Source organism: Strix uralensis, chromosome 6 (genome assembly GCF_047716275.1).
Source record: "Strix uralensis isolate ZFMK-TIS-50842 chromosome 6, bStrUra1, whole genome shotgun sequence".
Taxonomy (NCBI): Eukaryota; Metazoa; Chordata; class Aves; order Strigiformes; family Strigidae; genus Strix; species Strix uralensis.
The window spans coordinates 13,446,277-13,470,187 of record NC_133977.1 but is presented as its reverse complement, the minus strand read 5'-3'; the positions used below and the strand labels follow the sequence as shown (position 1 = coordinate 13,470,187).

Here is a 23,911-nt window from a genome sequence, read left to right as displayed (position 1 = left end):
GCTGAAGACTAAGACATGTTGGGCTGTTTTTGATTATAAGGACGACAATTACCAATTAAGTTGCTCTTTCAGGGTTCCGTCTTCTACCGAGATTTCTGCAAAACTGCATATTGCTCAGCCTCAAAATGACAGCAGAGTTCCAGAGTTAAATATTTACTCTTCCTCAGACTGTCAGTATGAAGTGAGTAATACAAATTTATTTTATAGCTAGTTTGCATTGCTGTATAATTTTTGCATAATTCAGTCTTTTAAAACATAGCTAATTAATTGAAATAAATACTAAGCAAATCTAAAGGTGGCTTGTTTGGCCTTTTTGTAAGTGTAGTGCATGTCACAAGTATTTTGTAACAGCTGGAGTGATACTGAAAGTTGGGCTCTCATTTCTAAGAAGAGCTTTAAAGCATTTGTTTTTAAGAAATCAGTAGTAAGCTGTTGTACATTTTAGTTATGAGATTGCTGTATTCTAATACTTAAGTTGGCTTCTTAAAAATAAGTGTTTTGCACTTATGCTTACCATTGTATAAAATAATAAAATATTTGTTTTTTATCAAGGTAATTCTGAAGACATCCCTTTTACAGATTCTTGGGCAAGTAAGAAAACCTTCTAGTATGAGACTGTTTTATGTCAGTAGCATCTATAGAAGTTTCCCCTTCCTCCCTTCCCTACTATGGCACTTCAAATTCCTTCTCAATGCCAAGAGGAACACTATTCAATGATTATTTAAAACCTTGTCACTTGGCAAGGCATCCCATCTGCATAAATGTCAGGCCTCAGTTTTCAGAGGAGTGAAAAAACACTCTAGCTCTAAAGAGCTAATGTAAATGTTGAGCAATTGACTTTGTGGTTAGGTGGATATTTGTAAAGAGATGACACTGTAGGTCATTTTCACTTTCTTGCCTGATGAGTCAGTAGTGATAAGGGTTTAAAATACACTGGGCATCAACTAAAAGTTAGGGAAAAAAGTCTAAGTAGATCCATATGCTCCTTTTCATCAAATTTTCTTTGGTTATCAGTGAAGAATACATTTCGACATTGGCATCAGTAAAAATAGACTAGCCATCTGCAGTTTTCTGATTCTAAAAAGTAATTAATTCGCAAGCACCTAAGTGTAGTGCTGGAATATTACTGGCAAGTTTCTCTATTTGAATGTATGCATTTCTATCAAGGAATTTTCATTCTGTTACCATTTTAGAAGAATTTATGTGCTATTTATATATTAATCATGACTTGGGACAGTGGAAGCCAATTAAAACATACATGAAATTGCTTCCAAAAATTCTTTTCCCCAAAGCATTTATAACTATATGCAGGTTTTGCTTGGAAATGGCCTTTTAATTTATTTTACTGAAGAACTATTAATGTGTTACTACATTCTTTTAATATTTGTTTTGACTGGAAAAAATAATTCATTTATAATTTGGTCATTTATCAAAACACATTTGATTAGCCGTTTATGAGAGATCTGAGTATTTTCTATATATAGCATTAATTGCTATGGTGGTTATCAAATATTCATCAAAATGAGAAACTTTGTATCTTAAGATTTTCTAATCACATTATCATTCTGGCATCATGATAATATTTGTGTGTGTGTTTTTAATATATTTTTACATATATAACTTAAAAGTTATCATTGTATCCTTGTCTTTCAGATAATAAGGTTCCATGCTGGCGCTCTTCCTGTGTATGTTGTTTCTAATATTCTTCTTGCTTATGGAGGACAATTGAGCACATTGATATCAGCAGGTAGCTTTCTAGAAAAATAATTTTTTTCTGTCACAAGTGTTTTTAGAAAAAATACCTATCCAATTTACTGTTGAAAGACTTAGCTAGTTGTGAATTTTTTTAATCTAAGTATCATTGAACTTGTGCAAGTACTTGGATCTATGCTCTTCAGTTTTGTCTTCTGTTTGTTGGTAGTTCTCCAAGGTTGTGTTGTAGCTTACTATTTTACTCTGCAGTACCTCCTTTATGAATGATTGGTGTTGCACAAAATTTTAGAATTATTAGAAGTCTACTTAAAAATACATGTAAAAGTTTAAAATATATTGTTAATATGCACAAACCACTTTATTTCTTGCATGAAGATGAGATTTACAGACACAACATTTAGATGTGTCTTCAGACAAAATGCATTTTTATTTAAATTCAGACGGTGTTTGTAACAAACTCCATAATGTCTCTAGAAGCTCTTGTGACATATTACCTGAATGTGAGTGATCCAGTGAATAAGGGCCTTGATGATGAAGCATACTGACTTACAGTGCTGTTATAAGACATGATTATCTTACTTTAAAGTAAACTTTCAAACCTTTGTCTGAATTTACTTTTTGTTATGGATCTTCTTCATTAAAGTTCATGACAAAATAATAACTATGGATGCTTTCTGTTCTTGGTTCTAGGCCAGTGTTCAGACTTTTCCCTTGAACTAGTTAGGACAGCTAAACCCTACAAAGTAGAACCTCTTTTAAGCATTGTTGTGTTTCTGCAGGGGTGAGTGTGCATAACTTACTTATTTAAAGCAGTTTCCAAACCAGAAGTTTCAGTAAAACTATTGGTGGGGAAGAATATTATTTTATTTGTAGTCATTGTGAACCTCTGACTCTGATTTTGTTTGAAAGGCTGTAGTAGGAGGAATAGTTGATACATATTTTACTGTAAGGGAGATTGGAAGTGATAAGTAATACTGCTTTCATATTTTTGGCAGGTTTAACTGGTTTAGAGAGATATGGGAGTCACTGTCACTACCAGAGGTGGATGCTGCTGTACTGAGTAGTCAGGATGCATGGTTCCCCCTTGTGTCCCTGATTCTGTTTCTTTTGGGGACAGGCATTGCCTACTGGAATGCAGTATTTTTCTCTACATCTCTGAGACTCTTCTCTTCATTATGGTTAACTCTGTTTAGGTAAAACAACATTATGCTATATAATTATGCTTTTTATATGCCTGTGACCCTGTAATTTTTTTCTGTTTCCTTCAGCATGAATGCTTGGGCAGATTAAATTCTGCAATATAGTTCATATATGGTTTTAGCCATCTGTGTGTGTTAGTGTTAAGTACTAATGAAGTCCTAGGAGAATTGCCTCATATTCCTTATTCCACATCTCTGAAAGGGAACATAAATGGCTTTCGTTTCCTTCACCAGCTGTTATGAAGGTTTTCACTTTGTTTTTGAGGAAAGCTTGTTGGGGAAAAGAAAGCAACTGAACTATTTCCTTTTCAGCAGCTAAAAAAATAAATGTATATATCTAGAAAAGGGACTCTAAGCATTGTAATCCGTTCCTCATCCTTCATATTGGACAAACTGCATTAAAGAATGCAAAGAGGTTTGTAAAACAAAAACTTCTTGGGTGTTAATTTCACCCTACAAGACTGATTAATTTTATAGATCTAAGGACACTGGAGTGTTTTTGTTTGTAGAGATGAGTATTCAAATACGAAAGAGGGTATGAAAAAAGCAAGGAAGATAAAAAGATTTTGAAAGAGTGAATTAGTAAATTGGATAACATGCGTAGCTCTTAATGGTTTGACTGTTCTTACACTGATAACAGTCCTCAGTTAGATTTAAGCCAACTCTGTCTCCACAGATCTGGTTGAGATGCTTTTTACTTAGAAAATATCTGCTAAATTAACTCTCTCTTTTTTAATCCCTAGTGCTTCTAGTCTTATTCTACCAAATGACAGATGTCGTGTCAGCTATTTCTTCACAGCCATCTTATTTATAAATTCCAGTGGATGCTCAGAAACTTCATTATTAGTTTTATGTAATGAAGCGATAAACTTCTAAGTTTTGAAACTACGCTTACTAAATTTTTAAAAGTTGATTCATACCCGTTTCATTAAAGCTTTTTATTTCCTGCAAACCCTGAGGATGTCTTGGGAAGAGGCAGGAAAATAAGATTTTGTGTGCCTGTCTGTAAGTCTGCAGGTTCATTTTGAAATTCTAGTGCCTTACACAGTTCTAGGACCTTACATGGGTTCTGATCTAGTCCCGAATTTCTTGGAAGAAACCCAATGACCACAGTTTCTATAAAACTGTCTAAGGTAGATAGTACTTGACTTTTGCTCAGTGTTCTGAAATGATCTGATATGGTCAGCACAAAGAATTTGTTACTAGCTGTCTGTGGAATTCTTTGTTCTTGTCAACTAGCCTTCTTTTTGTTATTTTCAATATTTCTTGCAAAGACTTAAAATTGTATTTTCTAGATAATGCTTTTTCTGTTTTTAATGTCTGTTTTAATACTGGAATGACCTGTGAATAGTACAAAAGTACAAAATACAGACTTTTTCATAGTTCTATTGCACTTCCCCCTCACCCATTCCCCTTGTTGTCACACCTTCTCAGCCCATCTTTGTCATTTCTGATTCATACCTGTCTCTTAGTTGTATCAGCTGGAATCTAGAAACTTAAAAAATAAGTTTTTCTGTGTTTCTCAGACTGAGCAAGCAGAAATTCCTGTCTAGGAAGAATGTTTGTCACAGAATTAATCTCTTGGAGACTTACTGTTGTATGCTGCTGTACTATCATTGAAGACTGCAGTGCATTAATGTTTGTAGTAGGAGTCACTTTCATGATGCAGCTGTGCAGTAATAATCATAAGATACTCATTCTGTTGGGCTGAACAGAACAACTTAGTGACTTGCAGATCTACAGTTAGCATTATCTAATGCTTTGTGTTCACCAATGTATCCTTTATGGTCCCCAGATGAAGTAAAAATCATGTGCTAGTTACATCTAGTTACATTCTGGAAGGTGTAAGATTGTTTTGTTAGTTCATCTGATACGAGAGTTGTTTGTATGGGGTTTTTTTGGGTGTGGTTTTTTTTTTTTTTTGTGAAGTAGCTTATGTAGCAGTTGGTATATATGTTCAAATTCATCTAACTTTATTTTTCTAGTGTTTAATCAATAATCAGGAGCAATTCTTTTCAGTCATTCACAAAACAGAATTATTCTTTGATCTTTGTAGTTTTGATGTTGCTACAAGAGCATAATAGCATTTTTGTCTTCTTTTAGACCTACTGTACTTCGAAAAGATAACAAGTTGATTACACCCAGAAGATTCTGTGTGGTGTTATCCCTTGCTTTGGTTAGCTGGACCACTTGTGGTGCATTCGCTGTATTCCTTATTTATCTTCAATACTTGTTTAAGGTACTGAAAGGCTAAACATTATAACTCAATTAAAAATTTTGTGTGCTTTGGCTTAACCCTGTGTTAAAAGCAAAACCACGGATTACCATTTTTCATACTTAAAATAAATGTTATTGTTCACATACTTGAAATAGGTATTTTTTGAACTTATCAAGCTCTCACAGTCTTGTAATTTTAAGAATTATTTTCTTCTTTTGATAATGTTTTTTCCAAATAAATGTACACTCTTGTATGCCCACTACGGTAATGTGATTTTTAATGTATGGATAGGTAATGTTATAAAATCAAAGACTGATAGCTCCCTTGAAGAGAAACTTTAGCAGAGGGAGGACTTGGAATTTCTGTTGAATGCTTCTTATCTTTAAAGACTTTTCACAAATCTTTATGGAGTAAAAGCAAGGAGTCTTACTGTATGTCTAATCCAATCCCTTGGCTAGTGCCACAAAGATCCATATTTAGTCCCTGCCATTCAGTTTCCATGGTCTTCCTTGCATCAGAGTGTCTAATTTATCTGATTCACCCTGTGGTTATAAAGCTGTGAAATCAGCTACTATACTTAGCTACTGGGGAGCACTGGAGCATGCATCTGGGAGTCAGGTAACAGAGCAGAGAAGCTTACAGGTGGTCTGAAGTAGGTAGGTGGCAGCTGAAAGCACAGCCTGAGGAACAGGCCTATCTCTAATTGAACTCCCTGTGACATAAGGTTACCCTGTGACATTCCCATGCTGACATTACTCCCCCTTCTGAACTAAGTCTCGGATGTGAGACTTTACCTCCGTGGCCTGCTTATAGGTTTCTGCAGAAAGTGAAGTAGAACTGAATCAGCAGCAGGAGGGGAGGAACATGCAGATTTTCCACACTATTCTCTGTCAAGCACAGTGGAAGCAGAGAAGCACAGGGAGCAGGGAGAAAGCAGAGCAGTGGAAGTTTTCTCTCTGTTCTTGGATGCACAGAGCAATTTGGATGCTGCTGATAAAAAAGGCAGAGGGAGTCCTTGCATTGCAGCTATATTAGGGCCCTAGAGTTGTCTAGCTATAAAAAGAATCAAAACATAATTAGCCCCATTTTTTTTTTCTTGTATACTACAGCTTTTGTATGAAGAAACATTACTAAGAAAATGCTGAACTGTCTTACAGGTTATAAAAATACATGTGAATGTAAGAGCAGAAGAAAACATGTTTAATGGGGTAAGTCTTGTTTCCTGCTTCTGTTCAAAATTGTGACCAAAAATTGTTTGGCAAATGTATGCACTATGAATTATTATCGGTAGCATTAGGTTGTGCTGTGATGACTGAATGGTGGTAGTTTCCTTACTGTGTGCATGATGTGAAAGAGAAGCCAGGACTTCCATCACATATGACTATTGGATTCACTGTTTGAGATCACTGCAGTGTGAAGTTGTCTGAAGTTCAGTTAAGAAGACAAAGTAGTCTCTGAATACATACAGAACAGTAGTTTTTGTCTACATTTTGGTATTTGATTATGCATGTCTTATCTAAAGAAATAAATTTAATTTCTAGATAATAGTCTATACTACAGGTAATTTATTTTTTTTTCCAGAGAGGTAGTTTGTGGAGTTTAGGGTTTTTTGAAGCAGAATTTATTAGTACAATTTATTGTACTAATATATATAATAATATATATTACAAGTACAATTTATTAGATGGATATGGACCGAGACTGCAGTAAATTGGGAGCTGTTTAAAAAGGAGTGAAGAAGCATCATGGGTTTTGAGGCATTGTGAACTTTGTTTTTTCAGTTACTTTAAGGTATAGGATCCAAGATGTAAGCACGTGTGGATACAGGCATGTAATAACTACCTGTTCTTTCTGCCAAACATAGTTAAAAAGCAGTCTGCCAGGAAAAGTTATTGACAGTTTTCTTTGGGTTTCTTTTGAGTGTTTTTTGTTTGTTTAGTTTTAAATCTTCTCCTTCTCTTCTTTCATCTCCATATAATTTGGAGGGGGGGAGTTCTTATATTTGTGTTTTTTTAAATTTTTTTTTCTGTCACTGGCAATTAGCATCTGCCAACTCATAGTTTATCTTTGTTATTTTTTCCTACAGCTAATGTTTTACTCGCAGTTGCATTGCCTCCTGTATCTTTTTCCATGAATGATCATCTGTGATTTTCACCTGCATGCTTTTATTACTTGTTTTATTCTGTTCTTCCTCCTTCCAGGAACTCTATTTCTTATCATTGCACTGGTGTCAGGGCATCTCCACTCTCCATTCTTTTCTTCCAAAGACATATAAACTATCACTAAGAGAAATTTCTGGTTAAATCTAGATGCTTTAAAATTGAACTATTGAACTTTATCTCTCAAAGAGCCATCAAAAGCAAATTGCAAATTTTCTTTTTAAATCAGAGCTGGTATGATACTGTTGTGACAGCTTTTCCCTCCTCCTCCCCCAGCATGGGTTCTTACAAGCCTGTGCGTATTTTTATGACTTTTGCCTTTTATTTCCAGGGTTCAGACTGCAAAAAAGAAACTTCACAGAACTCCAGTATATACACAGTCAAAAACCAGAGTTCGATGGACAGTACCTCAAAAGCAACACAATCTCTTTGCAACAGTACAATTGCTGAAGGCATTAGCAGTCTTAAGATGCATGTTACAATTCTCAATTTATTCACATGGATTGTGCTGCTCAACTTGCCATCTTTAATTTATTGGTTAAAAAATCTCAGGTAATTTCTTAAATTGCCAGTAAGGGGGAAGAAAAGAATATGAAGCTTTGAAGACAGTAAAAATTGCAAATGTTTGTATTATCAGCTACCTTATAGTGTCAAAGATGTCTGTTAATTATAACTGTTTTTTGTATGCAATCTGGTTTATGTTATGATATAAGTAGGTGTTAAGTGACTCAGTGATATGCTGAAGGAAGTAATGATTCAGAAAGAGTTTAAAGTCAGGCTGTGATGCCATATACATTTCACGTATGTTTGTTGTTATCACTACATGCTTGTTCCCAACTTGGATTTTATTTGGTAGCCTAGTTTAGAAGTAACATGCTTTTTAAACCATTTTTTGCAGGTACAGTGTTAGACTTGATCCTGATCCATGTAGGTCTACTGCTATTATCCTCGTATGCATTTTAGAAATTCTCATGAATTCAAGTACTTCTGAAGTGAAATCAAGGTACTGTAGCCTAATCCCCAGTTTTTGTTTTCCTGTTTCTTTCTTGCTACTTTCATTTGTGTGGTAAAACTTAATTTATGCTGCACAGACATGTTCAGCCTACATAAAGATTCATAAACTCGTATGGTTAAATCTTAAAGACTGGGTAAAATGCATGCAGATCACCTGTAGTTCAGCAAAATGGAGAAAATCACTGGTATTTACCACATGGACTTAAATGAAGTAGCTGCTATCTAAACAGTTGCATAAAGACTTCTTTAACAGTTAACTTTTCACAATTCATTGAATCCTTCCAAATTTTACAGAATCCTAATACATTTAGCAGTTACTGTCAGAAAATTACAAGGAAAAGTGAATTCTAAACCATTGTAGTTAAGTTCTTGTAATTCCCCCTTATGGGCACACTTGTGGAAATGTAACGTGCTTTCTACTGAGTGAAGAAGTTTTTGAGCACTTGGTTTTGCTGACAGGTAGAGCATTTCTTGTTTAGATATAAAATTAATGCCTTGTGAAAGTGAATAATAACCAATGTAGTTTATCCTGTTGACTGGTACCTGTTAACTCAAATGATCTAAAACATTAAACCTTTCTTTGTTACAGAGAACTTATTTCTAAATTAATATAAGAATATTTTTAAATGGCATTTTATTAGCCTTTTTGAATAATTGCTCTTGCTTATGCATCAGTTGTTATTGCCCATTACACCAATTTGTTCTGTTTTAAAAATGAACAAATCCTTGAAATCTATCAATTATTTTTCAAAAGAAAGTGAAATATGGTATTTTCGTATCTTCTGCATGTATGGCTACAAAAATGGCAATTTTTTCTTTATATTCTTACAGTAAACTCTTGAAGATCGCAGCCAAAGTTCCACTCCCTTTGTCTGTTGCAATGTTGGCCTTTGGACGAATGCATTTATACAAAGTACCGCACTTTGTAACCTTTTCTCTTCTTCTACATGTGCTGTGTTGTATTGTGTAACGTTCGTTATACGTAGGAAGAACAGTGCAGCCTAGAAACTTAACACTGGAGATGGGGAAAACTTCAACAAAGAAATGCCTAGATTAATATCATCGGTAGTTTACATTATGTGGGAAAGAGGACAGAACTGTGAATACTTTATGAAAAGTTTGTGGTTCTGTTCATGTTGCTTAGAAAGCTTTTCATGGTGTTTATTTCCTGACTGTGAAAATTAAGTGAATTAACTATGTGTGTGTGTAAGCACATAAATCATATTAGTGTAACATCTCAATACTCTGTTTGCCTTGTAAACACTTTGATATTTCACTATACTTCTTTGTTGGAACAGACTTTTTTACTCTCTATGCCATACAGTGCGTATGTTCTGAACTTGCATCTCTTGCAGGTCTAAATTATGCTGGCTAAAACCCAATACATTTCAAGCACACTGTGATGATCACAAAAACTACACAGCCAAGTATATTCTTAATCATTTTATGCTACATTTAAAAGCTGCCACGGTTGTGTCTAGACAAACTAGAATGTACTGCTTATATAAAACTGTTATTTCTATCAAATCATTTGTTCAATCAGTGTGAGTTGAACATTTGTGATATTATTGAAAGTCTTACACATTTTACTTTTTGTGAGAGTGAGAGAACAACAATATTCTGCGTAGCTTTCTATTCAGGAAGGATACCAGCAGATTCATAAACAATTTGCTGTAATGTTGTTTTAAAACATTGCCAGTTTTCTCTGGAATTTTGTCAATTCTGAAATTACTCCTTGGACCTTGTCCATATGTAGAAGCTAGCAAATGTTGAGGTATGGTGTGAGTTTACAGTGCAGTTGCTGTACTGCACTTTTTCCAAGTAGACAAGGCAGGGTTTTTTTTCCTATTGTAAATGGAGAATCAACCATCTCATAATAAATATCCGTACGTGAAATTAATGTGGAATAGTTACAACGCTAAATTCACGTCCTGCCATACAGTGCTAACTTCCTCATGTGGACAAACTCTTAGTGATAGTGGGAAATACTGACCATAATTATTAGCTCTGTATAAAGTATTATCTTAGTGCCTAGATGCTACAGTGACTGCCATTTATAATAAAGCCTAAAATAGCTGTGTGTAAGGAATTCTGTCGCCTGGGTATGTGTTTTGCCAACAGAAGAAATCTCAGTAGCCATAAGGTTAAAATGATGTATTGATTCTGTGTAGAGATGAGCCTGCTACTTGCTTCTGTGTTAGCTGTCTGTGCTCTGTCCAAGATACCTGTTATCTTCATATGGAAATACTAGACCAGCTCAATCATACGAATAAGAGGAAACCTGCTACCTACAGTCAATTGAGTATATTCTTGATATAGTAGTACAGGCAGCCTGATCCAGTAATTTTACCGTATCTCATTAATCTTGCCTAAAGTGCCTCAGTTAGTTCTAGCGTGTTGTTAGGGTCAATTCATATGCACGGATTGGAAAGACTTAATTCGTTCGGTGACTTTCTGAAATGAAGGACAAATATGAAGTAGGCACCTGTTTTATCTGCTTATACACAAGTCGGCAGTTCAAGCTATCAGTAAGTCATTAAAATTGCTTTAACAGAGTAAGATTATTGTAGTTAACTAAACCACTGTCACTGTTATTGGTAATATATATGCTGGTATTCTAGTCTTAAACTTTTTTTAAAAAGGTTAGGTTATACGTAGTTTTTGTAAATTGGAAAAGTTATTTGAATAGATTATATCTTGATACTTTCTAACCAAATGTACGCTACAGTGTATGTATATAAGGTAGTTTGTGTGTCTAAATATACTTGTAGCTAAATCCACCGATTGGTTTAACCTAAAAATTGCAGTTCAGACACAGAAGAATAGAGTAGTTTTTCTGCTTTCAAATGGCTGTGAATGAAAGATGGTGGCAGAACTGCACTGGGGCTGGTAATAGGCTGTCTGTGAAATGTGCAGGATCTGATTTCTGTGGAAGATGATTTTCCTCGGCCTTCACGGTCCTTTTGGCTTACTGCTGTATTTCCCTTCTGATTTTGTTTTGCCATCTTAATGGGCTCTTTATGCACAAATCAATTTGTTGGAGCTGTTGGTGGAATAAAATAATAATCAGAATAAGGAGAGCAGTCTCTGCATATAGGAGCTTTGATAGCTTCACAAATCTGCCACAGTGTGAAACTCATTAATTGCAGCAGCATAGAGTAACACCATTTTTTTTTTTCATTTCATTATATCTTTAAAGCTGGGAATTGTGTTGATAATTGTTATCACTCTTCATGAAATGAGTTAGAGAATTTTGCATAGATTCCTACCTGATTTTCAAGTTGGAGGTACAAATAGATATAGTCCTGAGATCCCAGATGACAGAATTTATCACATCTCCTTCAATGCTCTATTTTTTCAGAGATGATTTACTTTCACTGGGGGAAGGAAGGTTGGTCTTACTGCTGCTTTGGATTTACATGCATTCTGTGTCATTTGCTAGATGAAAACTGCTCTCGGAGATGTGTGTCTGGCTTTTACAGTGGTCATGGACTGTGTAACTTCAGCTGTTTGAGTGATTAGGTGTCTAATCCCAACTAGGTTTTCTATATAATCAGTGGAGGGGGATACCATTAGAACAAGTCCAGATAACAATTCATCCCATTCTAAGAGACGATAAATGATCCTACTTGCCATTCTGAAAAGGACAAGATTTTATAACAGTCTAAAATTGTTTTTCAGGTAAAATACAATGATTGTTTGTTGTTACTTTTAGAGAAGACGCTTCTACTATGCTGATTTCTAGTTCTGCCACTGTTCACAAATATAATCTCAGCAGAAATGTAGGCTAATCCACTATAAAGACTTTTAATTGTGTGTATGAGGAAGTGTAAATATTACTGAAATATCCTTTATTATGAATTAGGCTGCATTTATAAAACAGCTTTTGGCAAATATATTGTAATGTTTCTTAGTACCTTAAACTAAATTAAAATTCCAGATTATTCTTCAAATTTTAGATTATCTAGACTGTGTGGGAGAAGATCAAGACACAAATTAACTTGTAATGGATTAGACCTCTGCTCTGTAAGGGAGGATTTCTATTAACATGCAGACCCAAATTCTCTCCTTTTTTGGAAGCTGAAGTATTAATTTTGCAAACCACTGTTCATCATCCATGTGGATGTTCACCACATTTAGATGGAGATTATGCCACATAATCAAGCATTTAGGTTGAGATCAAGCCACCATTTTTTTTTTTTCTGGCTCGTGCCTCAGGATGCATTCAAAATAAGTACTATTTGTGTGGCTCTTTTCTAGTATTTTTATAAGCTATCAGAAACAGAATAAAAAAACAGGGTAAGAACCTAGAGTACCAAATATCACTAATTTTAGGGACAGCATATATGTACAGCAGAATCTTTCTTTGGCAGAGGGAGGGAGAGATTTAATGAGAAGCTTTTAGTGACATCTCCATACCCTGAATTGCTCTTGAAGTCTATAATCTTTTCTGGTTGATATGATCAAACATGTTCCTCATAGTCTTATCATGCTGCAGTCATGATAAGTCATACACCCGTAGCTAACAGTTCATGAAAGGTCTATATTTGTCTGGGAAGGAAAAACTGTTACCTCTTGACTGGAATTACCAAATGTACCTGGAAACTAACTGAATGAATGAATGAATGAATGAATGTTCTCTGAAGGTGGTGTTTTCAGTTTTGATTTAAAAGTTGGTTATGGTATGTCATGTTTCAGCATCCTGTTAAAAGGGGGATTGTTTTTTCGGTTTTGGTTGGGGTTGTTTGTTTTGTTTCAAAAACAATTGCAGTAACTGGACTTTAATATTTCTAATATTTAGACTTCTGCTCTGATTTTGGTTTTGAGTGAGCTGATACATGTAGCAATTAATTCAAAAATATTTATTTGCCAAGTTTTAAAACAAATAAATGATTAACACAACAAACTCCTAAACAGTGTAATACTAATAATATTGTAGAAGACAGAGAGTGCCTGTATGTCTAAGTGAATGTTTCAGCTATAACCTGATTGGGCTACCTTTAAAGTCAGTGTTTAAAAAGATAAAATAAAATGTATTGATACTTAAAAAACCCCAAAAAGCATTGTTGCATATGAAGTGTAATTTTCCATGTGTTTGCCAGTAACAAGGTTACGAACTTGTTACTTGACTTTTTTCCGAAATCTGATACATGTGCTTCTAAGCTTTGACAGGACAGAATAAAGTTGATTATGTGCCTGTGCAAACATTTGAGAAGATTTCATTTGATCAAGTTTATTTCAATACAGTGATGAGTGTGTTTAGACTTTTCTCTTATTTATACTGAGAAAAAAACAGACATTTACAGACCTTCAATACTCTTGAGTTACTGAAAATGTTTTTGGAAGTGGTTATAGTGTCTGTATAATAGTTGTGCTGCTGTTCTAAGTCACTAAACTACTAGAAAATTGTTAGCTGTAAAACAGACTAAATTCTTTATGCTTATATTCCATTTCATGAGGAACGTTAGTCACTTAACTTACAGCTTTGACTCTTTAAATCTCTCTTTTCTGGGACATAATCAAGCTAGCTTTCGTAAGCATTAGCACTGTACTGTAAAAGGTTTTAAAACTTTCAGCACTGTTCCTTTAGAGGAGACATGCTTTTGTCACCAAAGCTACATGCCTTGGATACCTCTGGAAACGTGTGCCAATGAATGACAATTGAAAACAGATTCATTTTTATGTTAAAGTAAAATCGTGTTTCAGTCTTTTTTTTTTTTAGAGCCAGAGCTTTAAGCTAGTATTCCTAATAGAATCCTTAACATCTCTAGGAGTTTACTAGAAAGCCTTTTACAAATACTGTATTTTCTGATGAATATTCTTATTTATGGAAGAAGGTATTCAAAGCTTTTAATCAGCTTGTTTATCTTAAAGCTTAAATAAAATCTATAAATTTCATCTTGTTAATAAACATTACTGCTTTTAAAAATAAATTTTAAGCATTTAAGGAGAAAATTCTAGAACTCTTAACCAAATCTGCCCAGCACCTCTGTTTTTCAGGTGTCTAAGCATGTAACTGCCTCAAATATGTGCTTATTGTCTTGTAGCATGAAAACCTGAGTCAAAGCTGTGATGTTTTGACATTAAATTTGCTTAAGATTTAGGGTCTCATTCTGCATTCTTACATGCAGATAGATTTTGCTATTCATGCGGTCATAAACAAATCTTGTAAACATGGCCTCTCCACAATTATTGTCAGGTTGTGTGGTCTGGATTCTGTAGGAATCTGTGTGATGCCAGAGCTAATTTTTGTGTCAATAGAAGTTGGGAAATGGCACACACAAACTTGTTATTTTGCAGTACATTGTTCCAGTTCCTCCTTCCATATGCAGTTATTCTTACTTTGCAGCGTCCTCCTGCTGTAGTACAATCCGTAATGTTCACACTAATAGTAGGCACTGGGACTGACCTAGTGAAGATACATGGCAGCTGTCCTGTAGACTTGTTCTATGGAAGTTTTGCATGCTTGTTGAAATACCAGCAAAGACTTTTTTTTTTTCCCTCCAACTTAAATAATTTCAGGGTATATATATTAAGTATCAAATGTGCAAGTGTGTTCACGTTTAGTTTTATAAAAAGCTAAGTGCACTATTTTGGGATCAATTCAGGCTTTAGTATTTTCCACTTATGTCACTCTTGAGTGTGAAAACAGTATTTGAGACTGCAGCACCTGACAACTGAAACATTTTACAGAAGTCTGCAAGTAGTAATGTGACACATATAATTAGAGTGCCAGACCAAAATTGAAATGTGAAATTCCTCACTGTGACTTTAAACTTGTAGCTTTCTAGAGCAAAAAAAAATTCTGTGCCTTAAACCAGTAAATGAATACACTCTAACTGTAACCTGTGGACTTCTGTAGCCTTATATTTGATTTCTGAAGTTGACCAAAATATTTGTGTGGATCATACTGAAACTTGATTTGGGGAAAATACCTCTTAAAAATTATTTTGACTCCCTTTTACTACACTTACAGAAATGAAGATTTATGGCAGTTACAGTGTATTTGTGGTTTGGAATCACACCAACCAAAGTCAGAAAGCTTTAGCTGACCTTAATTTCTCAAGTCTTTCTATTGTGACAATAAGTAGAATAAGGAAGAAAAACTAGTCTCAGATCTCTGTCTCAACTTCAAAGTCTATGTGTCAAATTATTTAAAAAAAATTTGTTCTTTAGTTTCTTCAAAATAAAAAAATCCTCTAGTTTAAGCAAAATATTGTATTTAAGCCATTGAGTATCAATATCTATGCCAGTGTGAGAAGAAAACTAGATGGTGGGGTTGGTTGGTTGTGTTAAAGCTCCAAAAGTTTTGAATAACAAATTTCACTTTTTAGGAAAAAGTCATATGTAAAACCCTGAAAGGTCTTTTGGGGAAGAGAAAAAAAAAAAAAGTTTATATATTCTGTTCTTCTCAATTCATTAAAGAAAACCAGAAATAGTCAAGAACTTAAAGTCTTGTTTTGATACAGTAGAAGGATTTCTTATGTATATTTTTTTAATATGAAATGATCAGGAAAAGCTGCCACTGGCTTTCCTTATGTGTCTCTACAGGATTCTTTGTATATTTTGAACAAATCCCACAAATTCTGACACCCCCCCCACATCCCCCTCAGTATTATACTATGTACACTGAACCTGGAATAAAGATGCCATCTCAATGCTTATCATTGGACTGTGGATATTTAGATATGCACACAAAATGACTGCATGTCAGCTGATCACAGTAATTGTTTGAAGCAATACAAATCAAAGTTATTAACCTTGTTTTCTTGAGAGCTAACTTGAACCTGGCTGCCACAATGCTGCTGATGCTGTGGCACAAAGGAACCATGCAACTTTTCTGCCTTCCCTGCTACTTCCTTCTGTATGTTAGTTTCTGACTTTTAAAGCTCTTGTTCCAGTAACTTAACTTTCTCTTCTTTCCTTTGCGATGATGCTGTTTCAGTAATCCTAACCATTGTTGATTTCCTAACTACAGGAATATTCTAGTATTAAAATCATTGGGAGGGCAGAACTACCTTTAAGGACTTTATATGTGATGATTAGTCTAGAAAAATTGTGTAACCTAGGCCTAGTAACTTGATTCCCTGCTTACCTTTTAATAGTTTTTCCAAACATGAAGACAGAATAATGTTGGCCAAAGTATCTGTTTTGGGTAATTGCGGGGGAGGGAAGGGGCTGTTGGTTGGTTTTAAGAGGACCTAAAGCTTCGAAGAACACATATGTAATGTTTGGAAAAAGCTATCGCTTCACAACCAACCTGTCTTACATGTCTTTAACCCTTCCTGTTTTCAGTTCTTATACAGCTAGTGTAAATCTGGTGTAGTAGGTGGAGCTAACACTTAATAACTCTGTATTAATAACTCAATACAGGTTTCTAGAGATGTTGACAGGGTCTTATCTATAAATGTTTGAATAATGCTATAATAAATTATTGTGCTTATTAAAATGTTTATAACTGAATTCTCAAATACAGATCATGCAATGTGTGATAAGCTTTGGCAAAGTCCTTGTCTTGTGAGATGCTGAGAAAACCTTGGAGACAAGGTATCTTCAACTAGTGATGAAATTGCTGAAAGCCGAAATCTTAGAATCTTTAAAAACTGTGCTTTTAGATACTGGTACTTTTTTGTTGAGAGCACCTTGAGTGGGAGCTACTCTGGGATGTTTGTATTTTGTTTGATGGTTTCCCTGTCTGCAGTGTATATTTCACATTTTTTTGTCTTTTTTTTACCTACGTGCGCATGACTTAAGAGTACACTGTATAGCATATGCTCTGCTAAATAAACACTTCTGTATATTTTTGTATGGTGTTCTAACATGGTTGCATTAGTACAAATGGTTGTAATTCACAAAAAGTGCCACTTACCAGTCATACTCTGTAGAGTGTTGTGAATGTTACCTGTACTTCTGTTGTACAAACACGCTAATGAGTGTCGTGATGAATGTTTGCCTTTAGTCTTTGCTCAGGTACTCATGTGGAGCAGTTTGGTGCTTTTCCTTCTAACTTGTAATACTTGGGATTCTAAGCAGAAAATAAAAACAGTGAACAAAAGCATTGTGGTTAGAGTAGTATTTTAAGTAACAGACGCTTTTTGCATATCTCACGTAGAATACAATAAAGATCATACCTGATGAAGCTTGTCTTAGTATCTTAACTCATGCACCTTAGGCTGTTTATACCTGCAAGGCTATCATGAATGGGAAATGCAATAAAATGGAAAATGTTTGGCAAATAATATAGTTTATATAGAGCATCATACGTATAAAACTCGTTCTCAGCTAAACTAATTAATTTTAAATTTGCCTTTTGTTCTAGAATAAGATTTTTACCTTTTTGAAGTAACTTGCATGAAACAGAACGAGCAATGCAATGAGCATTTTCCGCTTCAGTGCAAATTAATTCAAACATACATGAATATTACTGTGCCGTAAGGGCTATATAATTAGTATAACCACTTTCAAAAGATTTGATTAGCTGAAGATGTGTGTCTGTATACATAATGTGTCAAGAAAACCTAGTGCTTAAATTTAGCTGCATTAAAAAGGCAGCGCACCGACATCTGGCTTGGAAAGCCTTTAAGCTAGCTACTGTTCTCAAAAGGAGGATGCAATTTTGTCCAATCAGTGTAACTGTACTAACAGTATTTTAATATGAAAGTGTTCTGCTTATATTTGACTTTCACTGAAGGAAAGGGCTATAATGAAATTAACTTAAAAAAACCCAAACACATCAAAAAACCCATATTAGAATGAGCCCTAAGTTTAAACAGACTTTTAGCTCAGGAAGCAACAAGTCTGTAGGATTTTTTTTTTTTTAAGAGACCTCACAGAAAATATATGCTAATTAAATCTCTTGCATATCTGCATACTTCATCAGTCAACCAAACTGCCTAAATTCCTACAGTAATAAAACTTGTTTCAAATTTATAGATGACTTCAGTATGTTTTACTAGCTGAATGTACTGTGTATCCCCCAGTTTCTTCTTTCTAAACAAATCAAATTAATTAAAATAATGGGGGGCGGGGGGAAGGATGGAAGAAAACTGCCTGCTGTTCTGGCTTTTTTTTTAAAAAAAAAAAGCTAAATAAGGAGCCAAAATCTAATCCCAAACTGTAAATCAAGCCTTTTTCCCTTCCTGTCCTTTTCTCTAGAGAAACATATTTCTACTTCTGGTTGATTTAGAAGGTAAATTGTGCACAAAATTAAGCTAAAAGTATCTACCTAGAAAATCAACAAAGCAAGTTCCCTTACATTGGGGCCTGCCTTTTTACAAGCTCTTCTGTTGCTACTGCTGTTCTGGTTCTTGATGAGTCTTCTGTCTGGAAGTTGTCTATTATGAAAAGTAATTGAAGGGTTTGGATGGATTTTCTTTTTTATGCGTATGTGAAATTTTTTTTATTCCAAGTCTGTAGAATAATATACAAGCTGGATAAGTGTGGGGACTCAGAAGGAGTCCCTGCAAGAAAATGGACGTGTGAGCAATCCTGTGTATGAGCGAGGATGTGACGAGGGACTGACCCTGGAAGAATGAGGAAGAACCCAGGAAGGTAAACAGCTTCAGGGTGATGGCCTGGGCCGAGAAGAAGTTTGTACAATGTCGATGTGGCAGTTTTCATCCAATTAGAAGAGAGCTTAAGGAGCATGTGCAAAGCTACCTGTCAAATCAGAAAGAATTGTACCATGTGATTGTATCTTGTGATTCTCACCTTCATGATAAAAGGCTTGTCCACCATATTAAAGTAGGCATTGCTTAATCACTGTGTGATGATTTGCATGCGTTTAACTCCCGCACCAATCTTCTGCAGATAAGTTGACTTGCATTTTCATATGTTACTGCAGTCGTGAAGATAACACTGCTAGGATTTTGTTAACTGTGTTGCTAATGATGTTTGGATGTTCACAACTTTGCCTGCCTGGAAGGGTGGAGTTAGGTTTTTGTTTTTCTTTCAAAATTTAAACCAAAGAAGGATGTAAAGCTTCCAGTCAGAAATAAACATCTATAATCCAGAGTAAGATAATGGTCAAAAATCTTTAGTTTTAACATGTCTATTTAGAGATATATTTTATGTGCTACTAACTAAAGTATCATCTAAATAGTGGAGAGAAGAGTATAATGCAATTATAAGCAAAAAATTTGAGCAGCTTTGAGATGAAGAATGCTATGAAATAGCCAAGGTAAATTAGCATAGTCCTTTTTGCAGTCTTTGTCGTAGTTTCTAGTCTGACAGGAGGATATTGACTGCCGATAAAATCAGGGTTGGAAAGCAACGCTTCCATTAAAATGTTATGATTTTGGATCTTGAAACAGACCTTATTTTTCACTCTCTCTCTCTTCAGTATCAAGAAAATGATCCATATCTCATCTTGCCTGAAAACCATTCAACCAGCTGTAATTATCTGTTAGGGACCATTCTGGAGATATAGCTAATTAGTTTTAATTAAAAGTAATATTTTGATACAGCTCTGCTATCTCTGCTGGGAGTTGTTTTAAACTTACTATAAGCTTACCACCAATTTTCTGCAATACGGCTTAGGGAGGAGGAATTTGCACTGCACTGTTCAATAGCAACAGGTCTTAAGAGTATTAAGGATGAAATTCTCAAGAGTCTTTATGTCATGGCTGGAAGTGGAATCATTACTGTATTTTTGAACTCCTGCTAACGTCATTGACACCCACCTACAGTCCACTAGAAATATAAGTGCAGAGATCAGTTTGTTCACAGATTACAAGGAGACTAACCAAGAAGGGGCAAGCCAGAGCCAAATTCACTGGTAAGCTTTATTTTAAAGAACGTGAAAGGGAGAATTATTTCTTTTTTTTTTTTTTTTTTTCTTGAATCAAGTTGTGAAATGGGTCTCTAGTATCTTATACCAGGCTGTATTATTATTGCACTTATTAATATATGTAGTACACTTTCATGCGATTAAAAAAATTGAGCTATCTGGATCTCAAGCCATATTTTTGCATTCTTCTTGGAGCACATAAAGATCTGATGCTGTAACTAATCGGCCAATGAAAATGGCTGTATGTAATAACAAATGTAGATTTACAAATGTAAGTATTTTGTGTTGAATGTCACCCTAGTTCCTCTCAAAAAGAGAATCCAGTGGCTAGAAATAGCTTTGGTATGGGAAACATTTCTTCACAATAATTTGTGCTTCCTAGTACATTAGTACTAGGAAAACAAAAAAAAGTTGCTAGCACACAGATGTAATCTGCAGTAGGCAGATTCTCCTTGCCATGGATAAATTATTTTCAGCACTCCACTGGATTGTCATGGTTGCTCTGTGCTACCAGTGACAGCCCTGTAGGACTGAAGGAGTCTGGTTCGTTGTCCTTTTACAGGTAGTCTGTTCATCTCTTCAGTATGTGGAAAGTGGTGCTCCTGGGTCTATATACAGTACTGGCTGTGAGAGGATTCGCAAAGGGTGCTCCCTTCCAACCAGAAGAAAAATGGAAACCTCTAGATAACCCTAGAAACAGAGACCTGGTAAGGAAATGCTGCAAGAAAGATAGCTTAAGTTTTGTGTGGGTTTTGTTTTCCACCGTGAGTATTTTTATCTTCTAAATTTAAAGGTAAGAGGGGGCCATTAAATGTAGTGTTAGTAACTGCACTCTTTGTATAGTCAATAACCACAACTGGATGAGCATGCTTCAGTCAAGATGTACCCCTTCACTGAAGAGACATTCTCTGTGTGCAGTAGTGCATAAAACTTCCTTCTATCTCCATCCAGCAGCTTTAGTTTTTAAAAATGTATGTTGATTATGCAACCACTTGTTTTATGAAACAGAAGAGGAATTATTACTATGTTTATCTCAAATGTGATCTGTTGATTGCATGTCGTTTCATCTTCTGGAAGTACAAATAAGTTTTCATCTGACACATTGTTGTGAATAGAGGCTAAAGATATGATAGTTAATTACAGCTAAGAAAAAAAATCATTAAGAGAACATGTGCAAGATCTTATAAGGAATTTGTGAAGGGAAAAAAAAAAAAGTGGTTTCCCGTAATTTTTCCTCACTAATGTTTTAAGAAGCATTAAATCTACTTTTAAGCAATCTAAGGGGCCAGTTCAAATCACTTGCCCGCTGTTGCTAACTCTTAGAGAAATGTGCAACACAACTGTAGTGTTTGCTCTCAGGAAGGGTTTTGCTGTGCCTGTTTTATAAGGGATACAGTTTGAATCCTGTGTGGTTCAGTGGAGAGCGTAGATGATCAGTAAGAGTTGGTGATGTGAGTCTACTCCACGTAAGATGTACAAGCCATGGACAGAGTGGACATGTCTGAATTATATTGCCTGTATTGTACCAGTTTATGATCAAAATAGAGGATTTCATCCCACATAGAAACAAATATTGCCTCTACTTTGTGTCAGTAGAAATAATAAAACTCTGTTGGGCATGCTGTATTTTCACATATGCAATACCTTCAGTTTTTCAGAACGCTCCAGGCTTATTTTTCGGGCAGGGGTCTTGATCTCAGAAAGTTCCCAGCTACTTTCACTGTGAACAATGAAGGACCAAGAAGGCCTGTCATCTTCTACTCAGATCCTATTGCTTCTGCATTTGCAGATTATGAAGAAAGGAAAAATTCTTTTCCAAATTATTTCAAAGGCTGAAACATGCTTCTGACCAAGGTAAAAGAGGATGCCTTCTCCTTTAATGTTGCATGTAACCAAGTGAAAGATCTGGATTCAAGTGATTCTCTTTTCTGTCTGAAGTATAAAAACTTTTTTTTTTTTTTCTGAAGAAATTAGAATTGTAGTACCTTAACTCTTGCCTGAAGTTGGTTTAAAATTGTTAAGGTAGAGATTTAGGAGGTATTTATTACTTTGGTAAAATAACACACGATGCTTGTGCAGATCAATATAGACTGTACTTCTTTTTTTTTTTTTCTTCTTTTTCTCCCCTTTTTCATGCAGAGGAGAATTCTGAAAATGTACAGATAATAGAGAATGCAGGTTTTATTTAAATAATTGATATCAGTGAAATTATAAATTGAGACTAATGGTTTCCTGTGATGTGTATATTAAGAAATTTAGATATAAGATATTGCACTAACCAAGCATACATTATCTTTTACATCTTTGTCCATTTATGCTGTTATCGTTATTCCTACTGCTAAAATTGGAGGTTGATAAAAGGATTGCAAACTTATTCATATCTCTCTGTAAATATGGAATAAAATTTAAGTGGGTCAAGCTTGCATTATTAATAAATCCAGCCTCAATTTACACCAGGTACTTCTCAGCTATTTTATCTATGCATAACCATACTCTGTAACAAATAATATATCTCATTTTGAGAGTCAGTGAATTCTGGCAATTCTGAGGAAAGGTAAAGAATTGTTTTCTCCCATTTTACAAAGAGTTGAAGATTTCAGTAAGATTTGAATCTAAGCATTTTGGTGATTTACTCCGTATCTTACTTTGTAATCAGTATTCATTTTAGGATTTCTAGCTTTGTCCTACTCTCTGCCTGCTTAACCACATCTTTCTGTAATCAAAAGCACAGCTCCACTCTTCTTATTATCATGAATCATAATGAAGACTGCACTCAAATTTTAATGCTAAATTCTCTTTTTGCCAAGTTTTTGTGTCAGGAAAAAAAGAAAAAAGCACCACAGAACGAGTGTTGTGCATGACAAATAAAAAGCTGTTTCAGAAGGGATGCTGTAGCTCTGCTATAAGTTACTGCAGCAGTGAGAAAATGACTGGTGGAAGTAATTTGCCTTGCATAATTCAGGGTGATCACGGTAGTTCTTTTCAGTGTCCAGAACTGGTTTTGGGAAGTAGAGGTCTGCTGAGCTCATTTGGGGTATTTCAGCCAGTGTTACCAATCTTGGCTTGGCTCATACCCTGGTTGCATATAAATATTCGTGTATTTGTCTCATCTTTTTTTTTTTTTTCTTTCTCTTTTTCAGGTATTAACTTTTGAACTTCATGTGAAGTGGTGATCTTTACAGCAAAATATTACTGCTTTGACTTTTTAACTGTTACCTGATGATTTAAAGTTTTCCTCACAGTTTTCACCCGTGGCATCTGCTGTCATGCTGTAATTAGCGCATTTGCTGTCTATTGACAAAAGTGTGATGTTTGGTTACTACAGTTTGCCTAAGCAGAATTGTGTTTGTTTAAACATGAATAAATGTGGAGTGCAACAGGGCTTTTAACTACCCCAAGTGTCTTTTGTTCGAGATTGGTAAATAAATGTTACCTTTCAATTTATTAAAACTAGATGTCACATGGTATTTTGCAGCAATTTTTCAGATACTCTTACCAGAAGCCTTCTAGCTTCTTGGTAGAGAGAAGCGCATGGGGCAATACCTGCCCCAGGGCCGCTGCCTGCTTGTGCCTCACCCCCAGGCCCTCCCACCCATTTCTGACCGTGCCCCCGTCAATAAGTCATCCGCACGATGGCTGTGTACGTATATGAAGTTAAGAAACCCTTCCCCTGGAAAAATCACACCCATTTCTGGGGAAATAAAAGAGAATCTAACACCTGCAGTGAGGCCGGGAACAGAGGCGCTTTCCTCACGCCTCCTGCTTTTCCGTCGCTGGCCCCTGCGAGGCAGCCAGCACCGTCGCAGCGCCCACGGCCGCA

At 35.3% G+C, this 23,911-nt stretch overlaps 2 protein-coding genes across 6 annotated transcripts in view; both read left to right on the top strand.

The window, feature by feature from the left end:
- The window catches only part of PGAP1 (post-GPI attachment to proteins inositol deacylase 1), a 43,407-nt gene extending 22,715 nt beyond the window's left edge, over positions 1-20,692 (top strand). For 2 of the 3 annotated variants that reach the window (XM_074872759.1, XM_074872757.1), the window contains 10 exons: positions 73-181; positions 553-591; positions 1,654-1,747; positions 2,404-2,494; positions 2,709-2,906; positions 5,016-5,151; positions 6,288-6,338; positions 7,621-7,841; positions 8,188-8,292; positions 9,135-19,061. In XM_074872759.1, the coding sequence (XP_074728860.1) occupies positions 73-181; positions 553-591; positions 1,654-1,747; positions 2,404-2,494; positions 2,709-2,906; positions 5,016-5,151; positions 6,288-6,338; positions 7,621-7,841; positions 8,188-8,292; positions 9,135-9,273 (1,183 nt within the window). In that variant the 3' untranslated portion in view covers positions 9,274-19,061. Of the gene's footprint in view, positions 1-72; positions 182-552; positions 592-1,653; positions 1,748-2,403; positions 2,495-2,708; positions 2,907-5,015; positions 5,152-6,287; positions 6,339-7,620; positions 7,842-8,187; positions 8,293-9,134; positions 19,062-20,653 lie in introns of those variants that run through there. The other variant, XM_074872758.1, reaches the window with a different exon arrangement.
- C6H2orf66 (chromosome 6 C2orf66 homolog) lies at positions 8,228-23,483 on the top strand. Of its 3 annotated transcripts, none has more exons than XM_074872761.1 (4): positions 8,228-8,292; positions 20,654-20,798; positions 21,742-21,945; positions 23,232-23,483. In XM_074872761.1, exons 2-3 carry the CDS (start codon positions 20,676-20,678, stop codon positions 21,925-21,927), a joined length of 309 nt encoding a protein of 102 aa, XP_074728862.1. In that variant the 5' UTR covers positions 8,228-8,292; positions 20,654-20,675; the 3' UTR covers positions 21,928-21,945; positions 23,232-23,483. The 3 variants fall into 3 exon arrangements, with proteins under 3 accessions (XP_074728862.1, XP_074728861.1, XP_074728863.1); XM_074872760.1 differs by lacking the exon at positions 8,228-8,292 and adding an exon at positions 18,620-18,854; XM_074872762.1 differs by lacking the exon at positions 8,228-8,292 and adding an exon at positions 20,068-20,079.
- The last annotated feature ends 428 nt before the right edge of the window (positions 23,484-23,911 follow it).

Bases quoted from the DNA above. Each gene is read 5' to 3' on its own strand.
- C6H2orf66 (XM_074872761.1), top strand. From the start codon at position 20,676: ATGTGGAAAGTGGTGCTCCTGGGTCTATATACAGTACTGGCTGTGAGA. The intron at 20,799-21,741 runs GTAAGGAAATGC...CAATACCTTCAG, and splicing joins ACCCTAGAAACAGAGACCTG to TTTTTCAGAACGCTCCAGGC.